The sequence below is a fragment of the Talpa occidentalis genome, unplaced genomic scaffold (genome assembly GCF_014898055.3).
Source record: "Talpa occidentalis isolate TD23 unplaced genomic scaffold, MPIMG_talOcc4v2.1 talOcc4.2, whole genome shotgun sequence".
NCBI classification, from domain to species: Eukaryota; Metazoa; Chordata; class Mammalia; order Eulipotyphla; family Talpidae; genus Talpa; species Talpa occidentalis.
Window position 1 is genome coordinate 127,154,642 of NW_023602073.1, and position 18,494 is coordinate 127,173,135.

The 18,494-nt window shown below is 36.0% G+C and overlaps 1 protein-coding gene across 5 annotated transcripts in view; it reads left to right on the top strand.

The window, feature by feature from the left end:
- Positions 1-18,494, top strand: part of AKAP7 (A-kinase anchoring protein 7) — a 97,293-nt gene that overhangs the window by 58,802 nt on the left and 19,997 nt on the right. Inside the window, exons 1-2 of one of the 5 annotated variants that reach the window (XM_037520399.2) lie at positions 15,271-15,700; positions 17,995-18,063. The exons of 2 other annotated variants lie outside the window; for them this stretch is intronic. In XM_037520399.2, coding sequence (XP_037376296.1) covers positions 15,367-15,700; positions 17,995-18,063 — 403 coding nt within the window. In that variant the 5' untranslated portion in view covers positions 15,271-15,366. Of the gene's footprint in view, positions 1-15,270; positions 15,701-17,994; positions 18,064-18,494 lie in introns of those variants that run through there. 2 more of the 5 variants (XM_037520401.2, XM_037520400.2) reach the window with 2 other exon arrangements.

Sequence of the window (18,494 nt, forward strand, 5' to 3'; positions counted from 1 at the left end):
ACTCTAACCAGATGTCCCTCCTTTTTGAGAGTCACCATTAGGAGACCTAGATACCTTATATCAGTCCTATAAGTCTTAAAAGATTTGTCATGGGTTTATCTTTTTTTGATTGCTGAGTAGTATTCCATTGTGTATATACTCATGCAATTTGCAACAACATGGATGGAGCTGGAAGGGATCATGCTCAGCGAAATAAGCCAGAAAGAAAAAGAAAAATACTGGATGGTCTCACTCATAGCAGGAATTTAGAAAATCTAAATAAGGGACCAGGAGAAAGACTAATTATAATTAAGTAAAAATCAACAAGCAACAAGCAACTATAAGCCAGAGACACACTATGGGGTGTGTGTAGGGGGATAGGAGGGATTATGGTCAAAATAAGGGGGGGGTGGGAATTGTATGGGAACTATAACCAAGATGAAAAAGCATACATTGTGCAAAAATAAAAAATGATGTAAAGAATATATAAAATAAAAAATATATATATAAAAAAAGATTTGTCATGGTCTAGCCAGGGATTTCCAGTGTCATATCTAGATGGTGATTCAGCTGGAAAGAAAGAACTTTTTGGGTTGTATCTGAAGAGACCCTGAACTCTGACTTTAGTGTTCTAATCTTCAGTGCTCTTTTGTCTGTAAGGGCCAGGACAGAGTTCCAAAAGCATTGAGCTGCCCTTTCCTGAATCTTGCCCAATTTTAATATGTAGACATGGAAGTCTTCCTTATGGAAGGTAATACTGTCAGTGATTGATATGCCAGGAAGAGATGGAAGGAAATGGAAGTTGACAGTTTTTCAGCATTGGATGAAAGATAGCAGAGACAAAAATCTTTGAGCTTCCTAGAAGCCTTAAATTTGATCCTGTGTCAGACTAGTGATGAATAATATATCTTTAAAATGTTTGATTTGAAGATGTTTGTATTGCTTAAAAGCTGTATGCCCACTTAAAGGTCTTCTTAGTGGAGAGTGAGTATTGGCAATAGAAAAGTGCTTGAATGTCTGTTTTTCTCATGTGAATCATTTGTGTTTTCTATAGGAAAATGAATCGCACTGTGCTTACCTTGTAATTCAGTATTATAATAATTTACAAGGCTATACTTATGGACACTATTTTCCTAGTTTTTATCCACCACATTATCCATTTTTACATTATTTTATATTGAGGTATAAACTTATATACAAAACCTACACATATTTAAAGTGTATAACTTGATTAATTTTTAACATCTATATATACCTGTGAAATCATTATCAAGATACTGACATTTCCATCACCTGAAAAGTTTACTTGTGCACCTTTGTAATTAGTACATAAAGACTTTGCTAGGAAGTTGAGGTAATAATAATAATGAATTTTTTTTAATTTTGTATAATGAAATATGTCAAATATGGAAATATGCATAATTTAGTGATTCACTATTTTTTAAATGACAGATGAGTGTTGTTACAAAGGTGATCTATTGGGATTATGGTGGAGAATAATGGTGGTTTGGTGGTGGAGATAGTGTGGTAACATACATCTGAAGAAGGTGAACTTATGCTGCTAAATCATATACAGGGTTGTAAGCTAGTGTGACCCCAAGAAGAAGTTATGCAATTAAAAAATAAGTTTAGGGCCTCCCCTGGTGGCGCAGTGGTTGAGCACTGGGCTGAGAGGCTGCCTGCAGCCTCTGCAGTGCCGGTTCGTTCCCCAGCCGCCACTGAGGGTCCCACAAAAAAAAAAAAAAAAAGTTCAAGATAGACCAGGTGGTTTGACTGTAAAGAATATGAAAGGTTCATTGATAACATTTTAAGATTCTACATTGCACAAAATTTTAAGAAATTCTAACTTGTTGAGTTTTGGCATAATATCAAAGAGGAATATCTATAGTAATCTGAAAAAGACTATTATCCTCCCTTTTTTGATGATTTTTCATTGTGAGGCTGGATTTTCTTCCTGGACTTTTTCTGAAACAACAAACTGCAACAAATTTAATGCAGAATCAGATATGAGGATAAAGATGCTTTTATTAAATGAGAAATTAAAGAAAATTGCAAAAATAATGCCACTTTTCTCACTATAAATTTTTAATTAAAATATAGCTATATTTTTGATGCACTAGTTAAGATAACATTTAATCACTTTATTCTTGAAATTATTAATTTCCAAACTATGTTTTAATTTCTAATGTGGTAAATATTTGTAATATAACCCACATAAACAAAAGCCTTGAAATTGATAATTTCCAAACTATGTTTTATTTTTTTTTTTTTTTTTTTTTTTTTTATAAATTTTATTGTTATATTCCCCATACAATTGCAGCCCCCCATTCTGACCCCAATCCCTCCCCTCCCGCCCCCGCCCCCCTAAAAGTGTCTCTGGTTCATAGTTTTTTGTTGATTTTGATTTTCACTTTCTTATAGTTATTTATTTTCCTGGTCCATTATTTAAGTTTTCTAGATTCCTGCTATGAGTGAGACCATCCGGTATTTTTCTTTTTCTTTTTGGCTTATTTCGCTGAGCATGATCCCTTCCAGCGCCATCCATGTTGCAGCAAATTGCATGTGTTTATCTTTTTTGAATGCTGAGTAATATTCCATGGTATATATGTACCACATCTTCTTGATCCAGTCATCTATTTTTGGGCATTTGGGTTGTTTCCAAAGCTTAGCTATTGTAAACAATCTTTACAGACACATCACCCAAAGCAGTGATAGTGAAGGCAAAGATAAACAGCTGGGACTGTATCAAATTAAAGAGCTTTTGCACAGCAAAAGAGACAATAACAAAAACAAAGAGAAACCCCACCAACTGGGAGAACATTTTTGCACCCAACACTAATGATAAAGGACTGATCACAAAAATCTGCAAAGAGCTGATGAGACTCAACAACAACAAAGAAAATAATCCAGTCAAAAAATGGGCAGAAGAGCTTAAAAGAAACTTCTCTGAAGAGGAAATGCAAATGGCCAACAGGCATATGAAAAAATGTTCAACATCACTTGTCATCAGGGAAATGCAAATCAAAACTACCATGAGATACCATCTTACACCAGTGAGAATGGCACATATTAAAAAAACTAGCAACAACAAATGTTGGCGAGGGTGTGGAGAAAAAGGAACTCTTCTGCACTGTTGGTGGGAGTGCAAACTGGTCCAACCACTGTGGAAAGCTGTGTGGAGATTTCTGGACCTACTAAACATAGAGCTTCCATATGACCCAGCAATTCCACTCCTAGGTATTTACCCAAAGGACACAGAAACATCAATTCCAAAGAACACCTGCACTCCAAACTATGTTTTAATTTCTAATGTGGTAAATATTTGTAATATAACCCGCATAAATAAAAGCTCTTAGTTGGAAGAGATTGTTGGTATTTTTTTTAAAAGATTTATTTATTTTTATACACGAGCTGGGGTACAGATCAGAGGCACGGGAGGGTGAGATGATTCACCAAAGACAGAGCTGGGATCAGAACAGGCAGAAGCACTGCTGAGGGGAGCAGCAGGTGTGACAGGAGAGGTCTTTCTCACCAGCTGGCGGGGATTGAACCCTCACTGCAGAGGCTGTGGACAGCTTCACAGCACGGCGCTAAACCCACTGCACCACTGGAGAGGCCCCAATTGTTGGTAGGTTTTAAGAGTGTAAATGAGTGCTGAATCCAAAACAGTTAAAAACTTCTGCTTTAGTTCCTGAGTCCAAGGAAAACATAAAAAAATTTAATCCTCAGATAACTTTCCAACCTAATTTTCATCAATATTTCCAACCTTTTCTTCTAACAAATTACCTTTAATGGCTACTCAGCAATCTTTATATAAAATATAAATTGGTCTGATTATTCTTTTAACTATTTTTCTCTCTCCCTCTTTAATTTCCACTTAAGCATTCTATGATAAAAATGTAGCAATTGCAAAAATACTCCAGACTTAGAGTAACAGATCTCATTTAAAACATTATCAGTATGTGAAGTTGACATTCTGTTATATAGGAAAGTCTCTTTGGTTGTATGCAGGACCAAAAAATTGGTCTTGTTTTCTTTTGTACGGGCTTACAGGGGAATAAGAAAATGTCATCTCTACTTAGACCAAGGATAGAATTGGATTTTAGTGATGAACTTAATATAGTATATAGAGATGTTGATTTATAATGATGTATACCTGAAACTTACATAATGGTATAATGTTAATTCAGCACAAAAATTATAAAAAAAATAGGCAAATCTGTTTCAAGTATGTTAGAAGAGGAAAGTATGAGGTTTTTTTCACATGAAAACTTTAAGCATTTGGAAGTTTTCTCTGTTCAAAATTGTCAAGTAATTTAGTAAGAGCTGAGTACAGGGTATTTCATTATTTACTTTATGACACAGAAATTGAGTGACTATGTAACTTGTCATTCAAATGATTTGCTCTTATGTGTCCTATAGTGAGATAAAAGCAGAAAACCGACTCTGATGGATTCGTGCAACTCACCCTTCTATCTAGAAAGCACAATATTCTTGAAAAAGCAGAACCTCTGACATGTTAATAGACTATTTCAAATGCCAATCTTGTTTCTTTTTGTAATCTAACTGCCCTCTTTTTAAATGTTTCTTTGATGAAACTTGTCTTCTAAAATGAAAGTGTTGAAAATTACACTATTTGCCCCTAGTAAAAGTGAAAAGCAACTATAATTGGAAATCTCAGTTAATTTCTTTACATCTGCTTGAGTTAGGGAAGCTTCAGGATAAGTAGCTGAGAAGATTAATCTTAGTGATAACTCACTGTACTTTAAGTGATGTATCAGCTATTCTTAAGGAGCTTTACACAAAGTGGCAGCTGAGGCTCAGTCAATTTTGAAAATCCAGCCATCTGTTGGCCTGGTTTCAAGCCTTATTACTATATGACTTACATGTTAAAGGGACAGTTCTGGGCTTCCCCTGTGGCGCAGTGGTTGAGCTCTGGGCTGTGAAGCTGCCTGCAGCCTCTGCAGCGCCAGTTCGATCCGTGGCCACCGGGCGAGGGTCCCACATCGCACACAGATCTCTCCTGCTGCCTGCTGCTCCCCTCAGCAGTATATCGTCAGTCTGCCTGTTCTGCTCCCGCTCTGGCTCTGGTGAATTCTCTCACCCTCCCGCGCTTCTGACTGTACCCAGTGCTTGTATAAATAAATAAATAAATAAATAAATAAATAAATAAATAAATAAATAAAATCTTAAAAAAAAAAAAAAGGGACAGTTCTGTGTGGCACAGGTAATATATAACAAACATCATTGCCAAAATGATACAATGATAACTTGTTGTGATTTATGTATAGAACTTTCAGTTTTCAGTATTTTAGAAAACATGAAAGTAAATATTGAATTCCAAATAGAATGAAAATAAACTGTGAATAAAATTATTGGCGCATAGTCTGTGGTCAAACATTGAAATATAGGAAATTAGTGTCAGGAGACCCTTCCAGTAGCCAAAAGTTATGGCTAGCTGGCGCATCACATTGTCTAATTGCTTCTGACAAATGCTTTACATTTTTCACCTTACAAATTAGTACTTATCAATGTTTTAAAAGTGCTTAGCACAGTACTTAATTTGTAGTGTTAAAAATGTTAGTTATTAACATTAGTTATTAGTTACTAATATTAATAACAGTACTAGTTATAGCAGAATACTTGTTATGACAGTATTCTTAGTTCTGTAACATCAGCACAGCCATTTCAGGTTGATATAGATTTGCATTATTCTTAATGCTTTCTTAATGTGATTAATATTAGCTCATTTAAAAAATAAATGAAATAAATATATTTCAGAAATATAGGTCACACACATGCCAAATGCTATTATTTGTGTATGTGAGATTTTATATTGTATGTACACATTTATACATAATTTATATACATAAATACAATGATGAAGATGAAAACCTGAGTTTTTATTTTTGGGTACAGAGAAAACAATGAAGTTGGCAAAACAATTCCATCTAATGTAATGTTATTAAAAAATCAATTTGATAATGTAGTGAAAACACAAGAGACAAAACATATGAAACTCATTAAATTCTCCAATTCTGTGAGGCATGTAGAAATTAGAGAGGATGCATAATAGTGGATAGAGAAAGTACACCACAGAGAGAAAAGCATCATGACCCAGAGGATTCTAAAGTCAGCTAGGTCATATTCTAAGGGTTACTGCCACTTCCCAGCTGGGCATCCTTGTGTCCATTCCTTAATGAACCTAAATCCATCTGTAAGATGAGACTAATGATAGTTATTTCATAAGGATGTCATGAGGACTGAATGAGGACATCACAACCAAAATTTATCTACTGTAAACTCACTAGAGCTCTTTATTATTGCTGTTTTTATTACAAAGTGTATATAGAACTCTTAATCCAAGACAGAGAGGGCTGAAGAGTGACTTAAAGAAAATAGATTAAGAAAATAAAGTCAATTTCTTATTAATTTTTACTAGGACTACACTGTTCTAGAAATTAGGAAGAATATTACACTGACTCTTATGAGACTGTTAAATACTGGCACAGGGGTTAGGGATTTATCAAACACCTTTACTGACCATCTTTTAAGATGATAGTGAGTTCCATTTATGAGGTCATCTAACCTGGAGGTCTGAATGACTTCATGAAGTTTCTTCCATCATTGTACTTCTCAAATTCTCAATTTTGTGTTATGTTACTGTATTTCGATTTTTGCCAAAGGTAGGCTATTATTGCAACTGACTGATGGAAAGAAAAGTAATAAAGTTCCCATTGTTCTGCTCTGAAAATCAATTCCATTGTATTCTTTTGTTCTATATTTACTCTTAAAATAGGAATTGGAGGGATAGGGTGATTGTAGTGAGTAAATGGCTTTTGGTTGGCTCTAGCAGAGCCAATTCCGGATTCATCAACGTTGCCTGAGTGATCATAAGTTTATTCCTAGCCCCCTTGGTTCATATGAAGAAGAGCTGCTGTCACAGGAAGACTCCTTCACTTTAAAACTTTTTCAGTTCTTTTTGATTACTGTAATTTACTTGTGCTATTTATTGCACACTTATTAAACCTACCAATTGTCAAGTATTATGTTGGTTGTTGAAGATCAAAGATGGGCCTGCACTAACTGTACTCTCAGATAGTTTACTTTCTGTAATGGAAAGCCATTTAAACAATTTACAATTTACAGTCATGCAAATTACAATTTAAAGTGATAACCTTAAATGTAATGAAGTTGATGGGAACCAAGTGAAGTTCTAATTTGACCCAGGGTAATCAGAAAAGGCTGCACAGAGGAGGGAAGGTTTTAGCTGAAAAAATGAGAATGTTGGGGAGAGATAGTGAGATGGATATATTTTCCAGGCTTACAAGTATATAAGTAAGGAGTATAAGTAATTCACCCTGTACATGAATTACTTATCCTTAAGCTCTTTCTGAGTTTTTATTTCGTAGGGGATGGGAGCAATCAAAAATTTTGGAGTTCAGAATGATGCACTCAGATTTGTACTTTGGAAAGCTCACTCTCTGAGTAGAATAAAAAGCATGATGGTTGAGTGGGAACAGGAGTTTGCATGAACAAGATGAGTAAGGACTGGGTGGTACTGGTCTAGGCAGATTCTGGTAACTGCCTTCACTTAGCATTTGTAGTGTAGGTGGTAAAGGAGAGATGCACTACAGATCTAGGTGGGCTTCTAGGAGGGGGAATATTTTAGGGTCAGGATGGATTGTGAAAGTCAGGGGAGAAAGATTAGCTCCAAGGTTTGGAGTTTAGACAGTCTACCTAGTTGTCTAGAGAGGAAACAGATTTTGGAGACAAGAAGACAATGAGTTCAATTTTGGGTTTATTAAAACACCTGCCCAATCAAGTGAATGTCCGGGAGGGAGGTCTGGGGCATATATGACATGTCTGAAAGACAGATATGGAACTCCATGTTATTAGATTGGTAGATAAAGCTGTGGGTATGAATGAACTAGCTGAGGAGTACTGGAAACCTGGGATTTCAGACTTACTGTGTAATTACTTAGCTGAGATAACTATTATAGGGGATAAGGAGGACATAAACAAAGGGGCTAGGATAGAGATAAAAGGTTGTGGGGATTATTAAGCAAATATAACAGATCTGCTTATATTGTTTCTTCTTGATTTATGGAATGCAGACTGCTATGGCATAAAAATGCCCCTTTACTATTCAAGTTTCCTCCTTTGCAGAAAATCCTGTTCTGGTAAAAACAAAGGTATATAATGAGAGTTACAGAAATATAGAGTATACTTTATTTTCTTTTATGAAGTTGAAATCTCTGTCTTTTTTCCATTAACCTGTAAAGATTCTTTGACATTTTATCTTTAATGTTTTATATAAGATACCAAAAGCACTAACTGAGAGAACATTTTGTCAATTCATGAATTGTAGTTCTATTTGATCTTCTATTGACTAGGGTATTCAGGTGAATATTTTGTTTTGATTCTGGCTGTGAGTGAAGAAAACTACATTTGATCATCATTTCATACTAGGGAATCATAGCTGCCAAATATATTTTAATTGCTGGCATCTCTGATCAAGAAAAGGCTTTTATTTAAGAAGTCAGTCTTAGCACAAAGGTTTAGAGAAAGGCTATTCAGTTTTGCCAGTTGTTCTCCAACTATGCTTTTTAATAATTAGTTCTTAAATGTGGCATACATAATCCACATATGATAGTCTTCTTAAAAATAGCATGCCACTCTTTTCTAATGATTTACTCTTTTAGAACATTCATCTTTTTTTGTTATATATTTACCACTTTCCTAGTTATAGTTGACAGTGGATGCCACACTTTAATTAAAAGGCAAATATAAAACTCTAGTGCACCCTAGTCCTTTGCCTGTTCTTAGTCTATTCTCTTCCCTCTTGGTAGTACATCCTCCCTTCCCTGTGAGATGGCGGCCTTTGGAACACATTGATTAGTTCCATTCTTCACCCCGTGGGTAGTTTAGAAATGGTATGTGACCCACTTCTGGTATATGAGGGAAAATCTGCTCCAAACCTGAAGAGAGTAGTTTTTTTGCCAACATGTAATTCATAGGGATGAGAACATCAGTTTTTAGTTGGAATTTGTTGAATATACATGTGGTGTCTGGACTCAGCAGCCATCCTTCACATGGTGTCACTGTGGTAGTTACAATGATGCCCGGAGCATGGGAGACTAGAACAATGAATTTTTAAAAAATTTTTTTTAAAGATTTATTTATTTATACAAAAACTGGGGTACAGGCCAGAGGTGCGGGAGGGTAAGAGAATTCACCAGAGACAAAGTGTACAGCAGAACAGGAAGACAGACTGAAGACACTGCTGAGGAGAGCAGCAGGCAAGGCAGGAGAGGTCTGCTGGGCCATGTGGGTATCTCCCTGGCCGGCCAGGAATCCAACCTGCACTGCAGAGGCTGCAGACAGCTTCACAGCATGGCACTCAACTACCTCAACAGCATGGCGCTCAACTAGGTGCCACGGGGGAGGCCTAAAACAATGAATTTTGATGTTCTGGGTAAGCCTCTGAGTGGCTCTGTCTTAGTTGATAGGAGATAATAACACTTCTTTGCTTTTTAACCATCTGAATCCATTTTTTTTTTGTTATTTGTAGGTGAATGTATTTTATCATATACACATTTCATATGTGAATTAAGAAGTATATTAATAGACGATAGATTCCATATTTTGGTTTTATGGGTATTCAAACTGTTCTGACAGCAAATGTTGATAGAAGTACTCATAAACAGAATGGTTATTGGCATAGTGCCTCAGTTGGATTTCAGCCTGGATATGGTTGATTATGACAGATCCTGAGACCTGATAAAGCCAATCTTGATTTAACTGCATTTCATCATACGTAAGTGAATTCTCCTTTCATTACCTCAGGGATTCCGTTTCATTCTTCCTTATCCATTTAAGTGTTATTAGAGAAAAAAAAAAAACTTTGATATTACTGTATTGAGTTTTTAAAGCACCTTTTATTTAAAATCTTCAAATCCTTTACAAAGCAGGAAATGTCACTAGCTGTTGTCTTGCCCACGTTCAAACAGTGAACCATTTTCAGAGCTAAATATAGACTGAGGATATTCCACATCAAGAATAATTAGGACCTATGAAAAAACCCCAATACATTAGAATCTGTGAAACTAAATTTTGTGTTGTTTACCTTGTTTAACTACAAATAAAATCTATTCATTGGGTCCCATTGACTTTCTGAATACATTTTTTCTTTCTGTGAAGGATATCCCTTTCACCTTGAAAGGGTCTGGGCATTGGAGGATTAAAGATGCTTGAATAAGAAAGCAGGCTTGTCAGTAATACAAATACTGGCAAGCAGATTAAGTATATTCTCTACTTCCCCTTTCTTTTTAATAGGTCTTAACATACAAACATTAACTTTTCCTTTAGTAGACTCGTGTCAGTTTTTGTGATTTCTTTGCTAATGACAGCAAAGAAGGGCAGATAGAAAGCAGGACTGAGATTGAACAGTAGCTGTGTGGATAAAATGACTATCACTGGCCTTTGTTATCTAGTTATGTGTTGTTTTAATGAAACTGTTGAGTGGGGCTCACCACCGTGGAACACCAGCCTACAAACACAGGCCTCCACCCTCTTTCACATCAGCTTTCTCTCTCATCTATCCTGGCCACACTCTTGACTTATGAGTAACTTCACCTCAAAAGCTATCTGATTATCCTATGAGCATACACTAAGTATTTAATGAACAATGACTGGAATCAAACTGATTTGATAACATAGTATAGCATAAATTCAAAGTATCCAAATGTATGATGTAATTTGTCACCTCTTTTTCCAGTCTCCTACTTTTAAGAGCTTCACTGCTATCTTTTCTCTGAGCAGGGATATAAATTCTGCTCCCTCATTTATTTCTTACCAGTTAAAGAAAAGGCTTCCACTACATACCTTGTTTAAGATTGGGCCACACACTTAGAAGAGAATTGACTGAATAACAAGCCTGGAGGAGGCATTTGGAAACTGGCACTGCAGAAATGACCAGCATGGAGTGCTAAGAAGGACCTTCTCTGTAACTAGCTAACTGCTTGTTTCTCCCCTTTCCTAAATGCACAGATATTGAATATGGTATGTCATGTTTTTTTCCCTTGTATTTGACAGAAGAAAACACATTTTTGCATTCCCACCAGCAATGTAGGAGAGTTCCTTTTTCACCACATCCTCGCCAACATTTGTTGTTGCTAGTCTTAGATATGTGCCATTCTTACTGGTGTAAGGTGGAATTTCATTGTGGTTTTGATTAGCTTTTTCCTGATTATAAGGAATGTTGAACATTTTTTCATATGCCTGTTGGCCATTTGCATTTCCTCTTTGGAGAATTGTCTTTTACGTTCTTTTGCCCATTTATTGACTGGATTGTTTACTTTGTTGAGTCTTGTGAGTTCTTTGTGTGTGTGATGGGTCCCTTATCAGTTGTATGGAGTGCAAAGATTTTTTCCCCATCAATAGGGTGCCTCTTTATTTTGATTAATGTCTCTTTTGTTGTTGAAATACTAGTATTTAATGTAGTTTCAGAATGTTGCCTTGTGTTTACAAAATAACAATGAAGATGCATCAAAAGCTAAAGAGTGGAGAAGCATCCATTGGGTCTGTGGGATAGATTTGTAATTATGATAGATCGATTACTGAGATTTGAAATTTGGTTTTGCAAGAACATAGAGAAAGAGTTGATATGTCCATTCAGCCTTCTTGAGGCCTGGAACAGTTGTGTTTTGTCATCCCAATATCACCATAAAAACCTGGGATATATTCTGAAACATCCCAGTTTTCATGAGTTGTGTTTCTGCAAATTGTCAAGCACTTCTTGAATTTTTATTGAAATTGTGACATTTCTCTGCCTAACAGTTTCCAAAAGTGTGCTACCTGCCATAAAGTGAAGTCTTCAGTTGTCTCTCGTGTTTAAAAGCATGTCTCTTTAGGTCTGCTTTCAGAATTTTGGAGGCATAAAGCACTTTTTCTCTTTTTACTCCTCTTTCTCTCTTTTGAATAAGAAACACATTTTCTTTTCTTATGTGTTTCCATAGTTGTCAAAATCAGAATTTCTTCAATTAAGAATTAGGGATCTCAGAAGAGTTAGTAATTTGTACAGTGTTTTAGAGTCAGGATCATAGTGAGATTTGTTTGTTATCTTGAAGCAGAACTTTCACAACAAAGTGGCATAGAAATTCAAATATATATTAAATGTATATGTACATATGTATGTATGTATGTATGTATGTATTCAGTGATAGTTAGGAAATAGTACCATACCAACCAATGAAACAGAATAGTTTTGAGTCATAGTTAAGAATTATTTTTCCCCATTAGAACTGATATTTTAAAGTACATAGAGAAGAAAGAAACAGTTGCCTCTCCTATGTTTTAGTTTTATTTCTGCCACTTTAGTCATTGTAATAAAAATCCAAGCAACTATAACAGATCCTAACTATGATTTGTCTGTGGCCATATTTGTGAGAAAGGGAGTGTGAAAAGGTTATGCTTTTAAATTCATGAACATGATATCAGATTTTTTCTCATTGAGGTTAACCTTACTTCTTTTAAAAATCTTCTAGTTCTGATAGATCTCTATAACCAAAAAGGAATCTGTTAATCCCCTAATAAAATCCCATTAATATGCTCAGGGATTACTTCTGCTCTTTTTCCTGGAAAGTGAAAGCTTTCTGGGGCCATTCTTGTCTCCTTATGACATAACAGGCAATTCCAATCAGTGATCTGTGTTTATGTCCTTTGTTTGAAATAGGATTGTAGTATTTTAGCAGCAGTAATAGATTTGTGATGAAGCATGAGAAATTAGGGCATTTTAAAATATATTGCTATATAATTGCACATTATTCTGAAATTTTAGTCTGCTGTTTTATAAAGTTTCCATCAACACAAATTGTGCTTAATAATACAGAAATCTGGGGATAGACACTCAAGGTTTATGCAGCCAGCCACACTGTGAGAGATTTTGGTCAAGTGACTTTTCTGTCCTTAACTTTTTTCATCTGTAAAATGGGGATACTAATAGCACCTACCTCATAATGCTGTCACAGGGATTACATGAATGAGTGAATGTAAAACACATAAGTGCTTGATGTGTAATAAGTGACCCTTAAGTATTAATGTTTATTTTTTTTAAATTGAAGTATAATTGACATATAATATATTAGTTTCAGGTGTACAGTATAATAGTATAATGATTTCATATTTGTATAGCTTCTGAAATGATCATCACAATATAGCACCTATTCAACTTACTACTTGATTATTTTAGTGAGATAGGGAAGGGAGAAGAGGGGCTTATATCAAGTAAATGAAATGATGCACTGTCATATTCTCAAGTCATTAAGTAAATGATGGTTACCTTTTACGTTCTTCTGATGGTAGCCATCCAGTTTTGAGGGGGTCAGGCAATGGAATGACAGAAAAATAATAAAAAAAATTTCACCAGAATTCCCAATATGTGTATGGTACATATTCTAAACAACAACAAAAAATCTAGACATACGAATGTCTCAGTTATTTTGACTTGAAAATTTATACAAATGAAAATTCTTATGAAATTTGTAGATTTGTATATGTAATGAATCATCTTTGTTGAAAAAAGCCAAAACTATGCAATGTGAGTACTGTCCTTGGAAATATCAGGCTAGGAGTAGCCATAGCCTGCAGTATCAAATTCTGACCTTTCAGAACTGAGGGAAAGAAATCTTATGAAACAAAGTCAGACTATAACCCCTCCTTGGGTTAAATAATGTGCTAATTATTTGTGCAATTGAAAGCCAGTGTTAAGATTCTTGTCTTGAAATTCTCAATTGCCTCCCAATCTTTTTTAATCCTTAATTCACATTTACTTCTTATGAAAAAAGTTTCTAATAATATAGTATATCCCTCTTAAGAATATCCTGAGAGATACTGTTACTTAGCTAACGACACATTTTATGTTTAATTTTTAATTGCAGGTTTTTCAGAAATAGTGTCCACAGAGTGTTGGGAGTGTTGATCACAGAAAGTTATCCCCTGGCTACTGTATTTGAGTGAGGGGCCCTTTGACATGGAGGCCACCTGTATAAGCAGCAACTCAAGATGGTGGCTAGTTTAGCAGGGAATCGGAGGAGGCTGTGATTTCTAGTAGGTTCTGAGAGAACTAACATGGGTATAGATTCAGTGCTCAGATAGTCTCATCTCTTGTTCCTTACAAACTCACTTTTTAGCAACAAATTGAAACTTTATGATAAATAAACTGCCGATTTGCAGATGTAAGTTTAAAACATTGACAAAGAGATCAAAATTTCTTAACTGTTAATACTTGACAGATTTGAGATTCAGATCACCGACTTTATACTTTTAAAGGTGTAATCACTACACCAATGTAGGTGATTGGGGAATACCAGGAGTTACTCATTTTCCTCAATAAAGATGGTTGACTGCAAATAGTTATTTAACATAAAAAGTAATGTTTAAGATAAAAAAAAATTTTATTCTTACAGACTCTATATTCTTTTTCTGTTCAGATGAGTATCAAAGTGGACATATTGCATTCAGAACTAGGAGAAGTTATATTATCATCCAGTGTTCTCCCTGCTCAACTCCTGGTGAACAGATGTGTTTGCCTAGCTGGGAGGTAGAGTAATATGGAAGGTATTACTGGCACTAAGAGCAGTTTTTCATTCCTACAGTGTGGTAAAATCCTATACAAGATAAATACATGACATAAATTCTTATACAAGAAAACAGATTTTAAACAACTACATGACATCAATTATCTAATGTCATGAATTTAAAAATATATCTTGTCTTGGGATTAGTTGTTTTGCTGTCTGTAGATTGGCTTCACCACCATGTGGGTTCATTCAGAGAGATGCCTTTATCCTGATCTTTTCCTCAGTGATGCTTCCAGTTTTGGGACATTTTCTGGATTACTGACATAGCTGATGATACAATTTCAAAATGCATAGTATTAATTAATGTTTTCATAGGTGAGCAAGGCAGTGGTTCAGAAAGTAGATTTGACTTTGAAAGCTGTGCTGTAGGGGGCAGCTAGCAATGCATGGTCTCTTTCCCCCACTTTCCCTGTTCTTTGTACTGTTCCTTTAGTTTATTAGGTATGTCTTGTACTTCACACAAGTTGGGTTCTCAGTGTAACAATGTCAGCTTCCCTAGTCATAAAACAAACAAAAGAAATAAAAATCTCCTGGGAGTAAAAGAAAACTCTTCCTCTTTAAATAGCTGACAGAAAATAGTGAACCTCTTCCCCCCTCCCCCCCACCCGCCCCCTTTGAATTTCCCTTTGTAATTACTGTATTTGTCTCAGGAGAAAGGACTCATGGTGGGCTGTTCCAGGTTCCCTTTCTGAAAGACACACAGACATCCACACGGCGCTCGGTGCTTCCCTAAAGCTGAGAGCTCATGGTGTTGTGGGAATTAGGGGAGCATGGAGCGACTTTAGCTGAATGTCAGTCCCAGTCAGTTGCTTTAAGCTGGAGGACTGGGAGGTGGAGCCTTTTTTGCTCACCGCAGCCAGTTCCCTTCTCCTTTTTCTTTCCGGCTGTGCATTGGCTGTCCATGCCCCGGGCGTGCTGCTCCTCGGAGTGGAATAGACAGGGTGTGCTCGCAGACCGTGGTAGCAACTGCAGTTTCTATTTGGGGTGCCCAGGGAGAAGAGCAGCAGGAAGGAAAGACAGCACCAGTGCCATGGGCCAGCTCTGCTGCTTTCCTTTCTCAAGAGATGAGGAAAAAATCAGTAAGTGTGATTTGTACTATCAGAATCTTAAGTGCTTGACTATTTTATGTGGTTGTTCCAGTGCTATTTTTTTTTTCCTCATGGGAAAGGTAGCAAAATAATGAGCTGTGATTTTAAATGTGCATTTCTGAAATGATTGATAGGTATGTAGTGAATAATTAACTGTCAAAGTACAGAACTCAATACACAGGCTACATTAAAAATGCAAAATACTGAAAACTCATTTTTTTTCCTTCTGTTGGTAATCTGCTTCTTTCAATCACGTTATTTAGAGTCAGAGTTTAGTTTTGAGTTTCTTTAGATCACTGCATACTATTTGATATATTTTACCAGATTTTTTTTTCTTATCTGAAATTGGGATATTTTCAGAGCAATGCTCAATAATAACTTATAGAGAAGGGAAGGTGGCTCTAAAATGACGTATGCTATATATACATTGACAGCTATTTTTATTTATCCTCTGCTTTGTTCTGCATGGAGAGGATTCAGGTGTGACTGTAAGACCACCCCAAACAGGTGATGGTGCTTTGCTTCCTCATTGCATATTTTTAAGGGAATGGCAGGCAGATCCCACATCTGCTGATGGCCCAGAAACCAGAACTTAAAGTGATGACATTTGCATTTAATTTTTTTCTCACTGGCTTATCTGTGTTCATTTACATTTTAACTTTGATAAATACAGCACTGGCATTTCAGTGTGCAAAATAGAATTTGTCTTCCACTGATTGCCCCAATACTGAATTTTTACATTTTCATTACATTTTTTGCAGTCATACTAAATTTACAGTTACATTTCTGTCATGTCAGTGCTTTATTTGAATACATTTAAATAGATCTACAGAATCTCAAGCTATTTGGTTCAGATAATCAAACACCCACATCTGGATTGTTCCTTGCTATTTGTTCCTCAGGAAACTAGCCAGAGACAGGTTTTAAAAAAATAAAAATAAGAAAATATATATCCTATATCTATTCACTTGGGAAACAAGTCAGTTTTTACAATGAATTTTCTAATAATGCTTTGAAATGAACATTGTGAGACTATACAAAAGCCAATAAACTGTGCTCTAAATATTACTCATGAAAATGATTCTGTATAGTATGTGATGAGTCTGATATTAAAACCTCAGATGATTTTACAAAAAATTGTTTACTTTCTAATTAGCATTGGCGGCCCAAACTTTTCAGCTGCTTGTCAGAATAATTTATTTGTAGTGCTTAAGAGTTTTGGCTGATTGTTTCATTTCTTGAGGAACATCCCTATCTGAAAATCCTTGCTATGGACAGATGCAGGGCTAGTGAGTTACATCTTCCCCTTCTCCACTTCTTATTCCACTGCTCCAGGTTTTCCTAAGAGCACCTGCTTTCCTTCTATTGTGTTTCTCTTCTTCCCTTGTTTTTGAACAGTCTTCTTGGCTCTAACTGAAGAAGTCAAGTTTCAACTCAATGAGGAATTTGCCCTTTTCTGTCTTATCTGAAATCACTGGAGTGCAGTCTTGTGTTTTAGGTACAGTGCTTCCTAATGTTGAGTGACAGCAAGTGAAATATACTGCTTTGGGGGTTTACTTTCTCAAGTTCTAAAATTATAAAAAAAGAAAATGAAGACAGGACACTGTGTCTGAAGCTAAGTTTTAATCCAGAAGTCCAAATTCTGGTTATCAGTATATATGTACCCCCTTTCCTCTCATTCACTCCACTGTCCCCCTAATTATGCCCATCATTCTTTCATCTGTCCTTGATTTTTTTGTTGCTTCATTGCTTCTCCTAATCCACTCCACACTCCATTCACATTGCTTTCTGATGCTGGGTCTCAGCTACAGGATGGTCTAAAAAAAGGCTGCTGTGCCAGGCACTGCTGTGCTGCTGGTAACACATAACAAATAGTACTTATAAAAGGGACTTCATTTACTAGCATGCTTCAAGAAACATATAAAATACACTAACAGTAGACATCCAGTCTCTAGGTTGTGTTGGTAATATGTAAAAGATTCCACAGCAGATATTTGGGAGGGCTCAGCATTTTTCTGATCTTGCTCCTGAACTGTATAGTAACTTCCTGGGTCTTCCTCATCTTGTGTCCCTACTTAGCAGTCTTGTTAGCCTGTCCTGAGCCTCATGCTCCAGAGAGGATTTACTCAGAGCAGAGCAAGATGTAAATGTTCTATTCCTTTCTAATTCTGCTGTAAAGGGTAGTGACTTTAGAATGTAGCTTCTCAAGGCAATTCAAATTATGGAGACTTAAAACAAGTATTTGGTGACAGTTTAAATTTGTGGATGTCATTCTCAAAACACAGGTGAGTTGGAAATCCACTCCTCTACAGTCCTGCAGAGATACACAAAGGATATACCCAGCTGGCCAAGTGGTAAGAGTCCCATGGCCCCTCCCCTCCCACTGCCACTTTCTCTTGCTTTTGCCCTTCGGTGCTGGTGGTAGATAGAAAGGATTCTCACTTAATTTATAGTGCTGCTATTTTAATCTGCTGGGGACAACAGAATGTTTTTCTTCATCAACTAGTTATGTAAGGGTCCAAATTTGTGTAGATAGTTAACTGTATGCATAGCCAGAAATTTTGATAATAGAGTAATCAGATACAGTAGACTTACGATCACTAATTTGTCCATTAATGCCTCACAAAGCAGCTAGACCCTTTTTGTTTCGGTATCAGGAATTCAACTTTTACTCCAACTGTATACCTTTTGGCCACAATCAGAATATACTGACAATAAATGCATGTTTCTTAGAAGGTTAAGTAAGCTCTCACTGTTGATACACAAGCTTAACATTAAACATTAC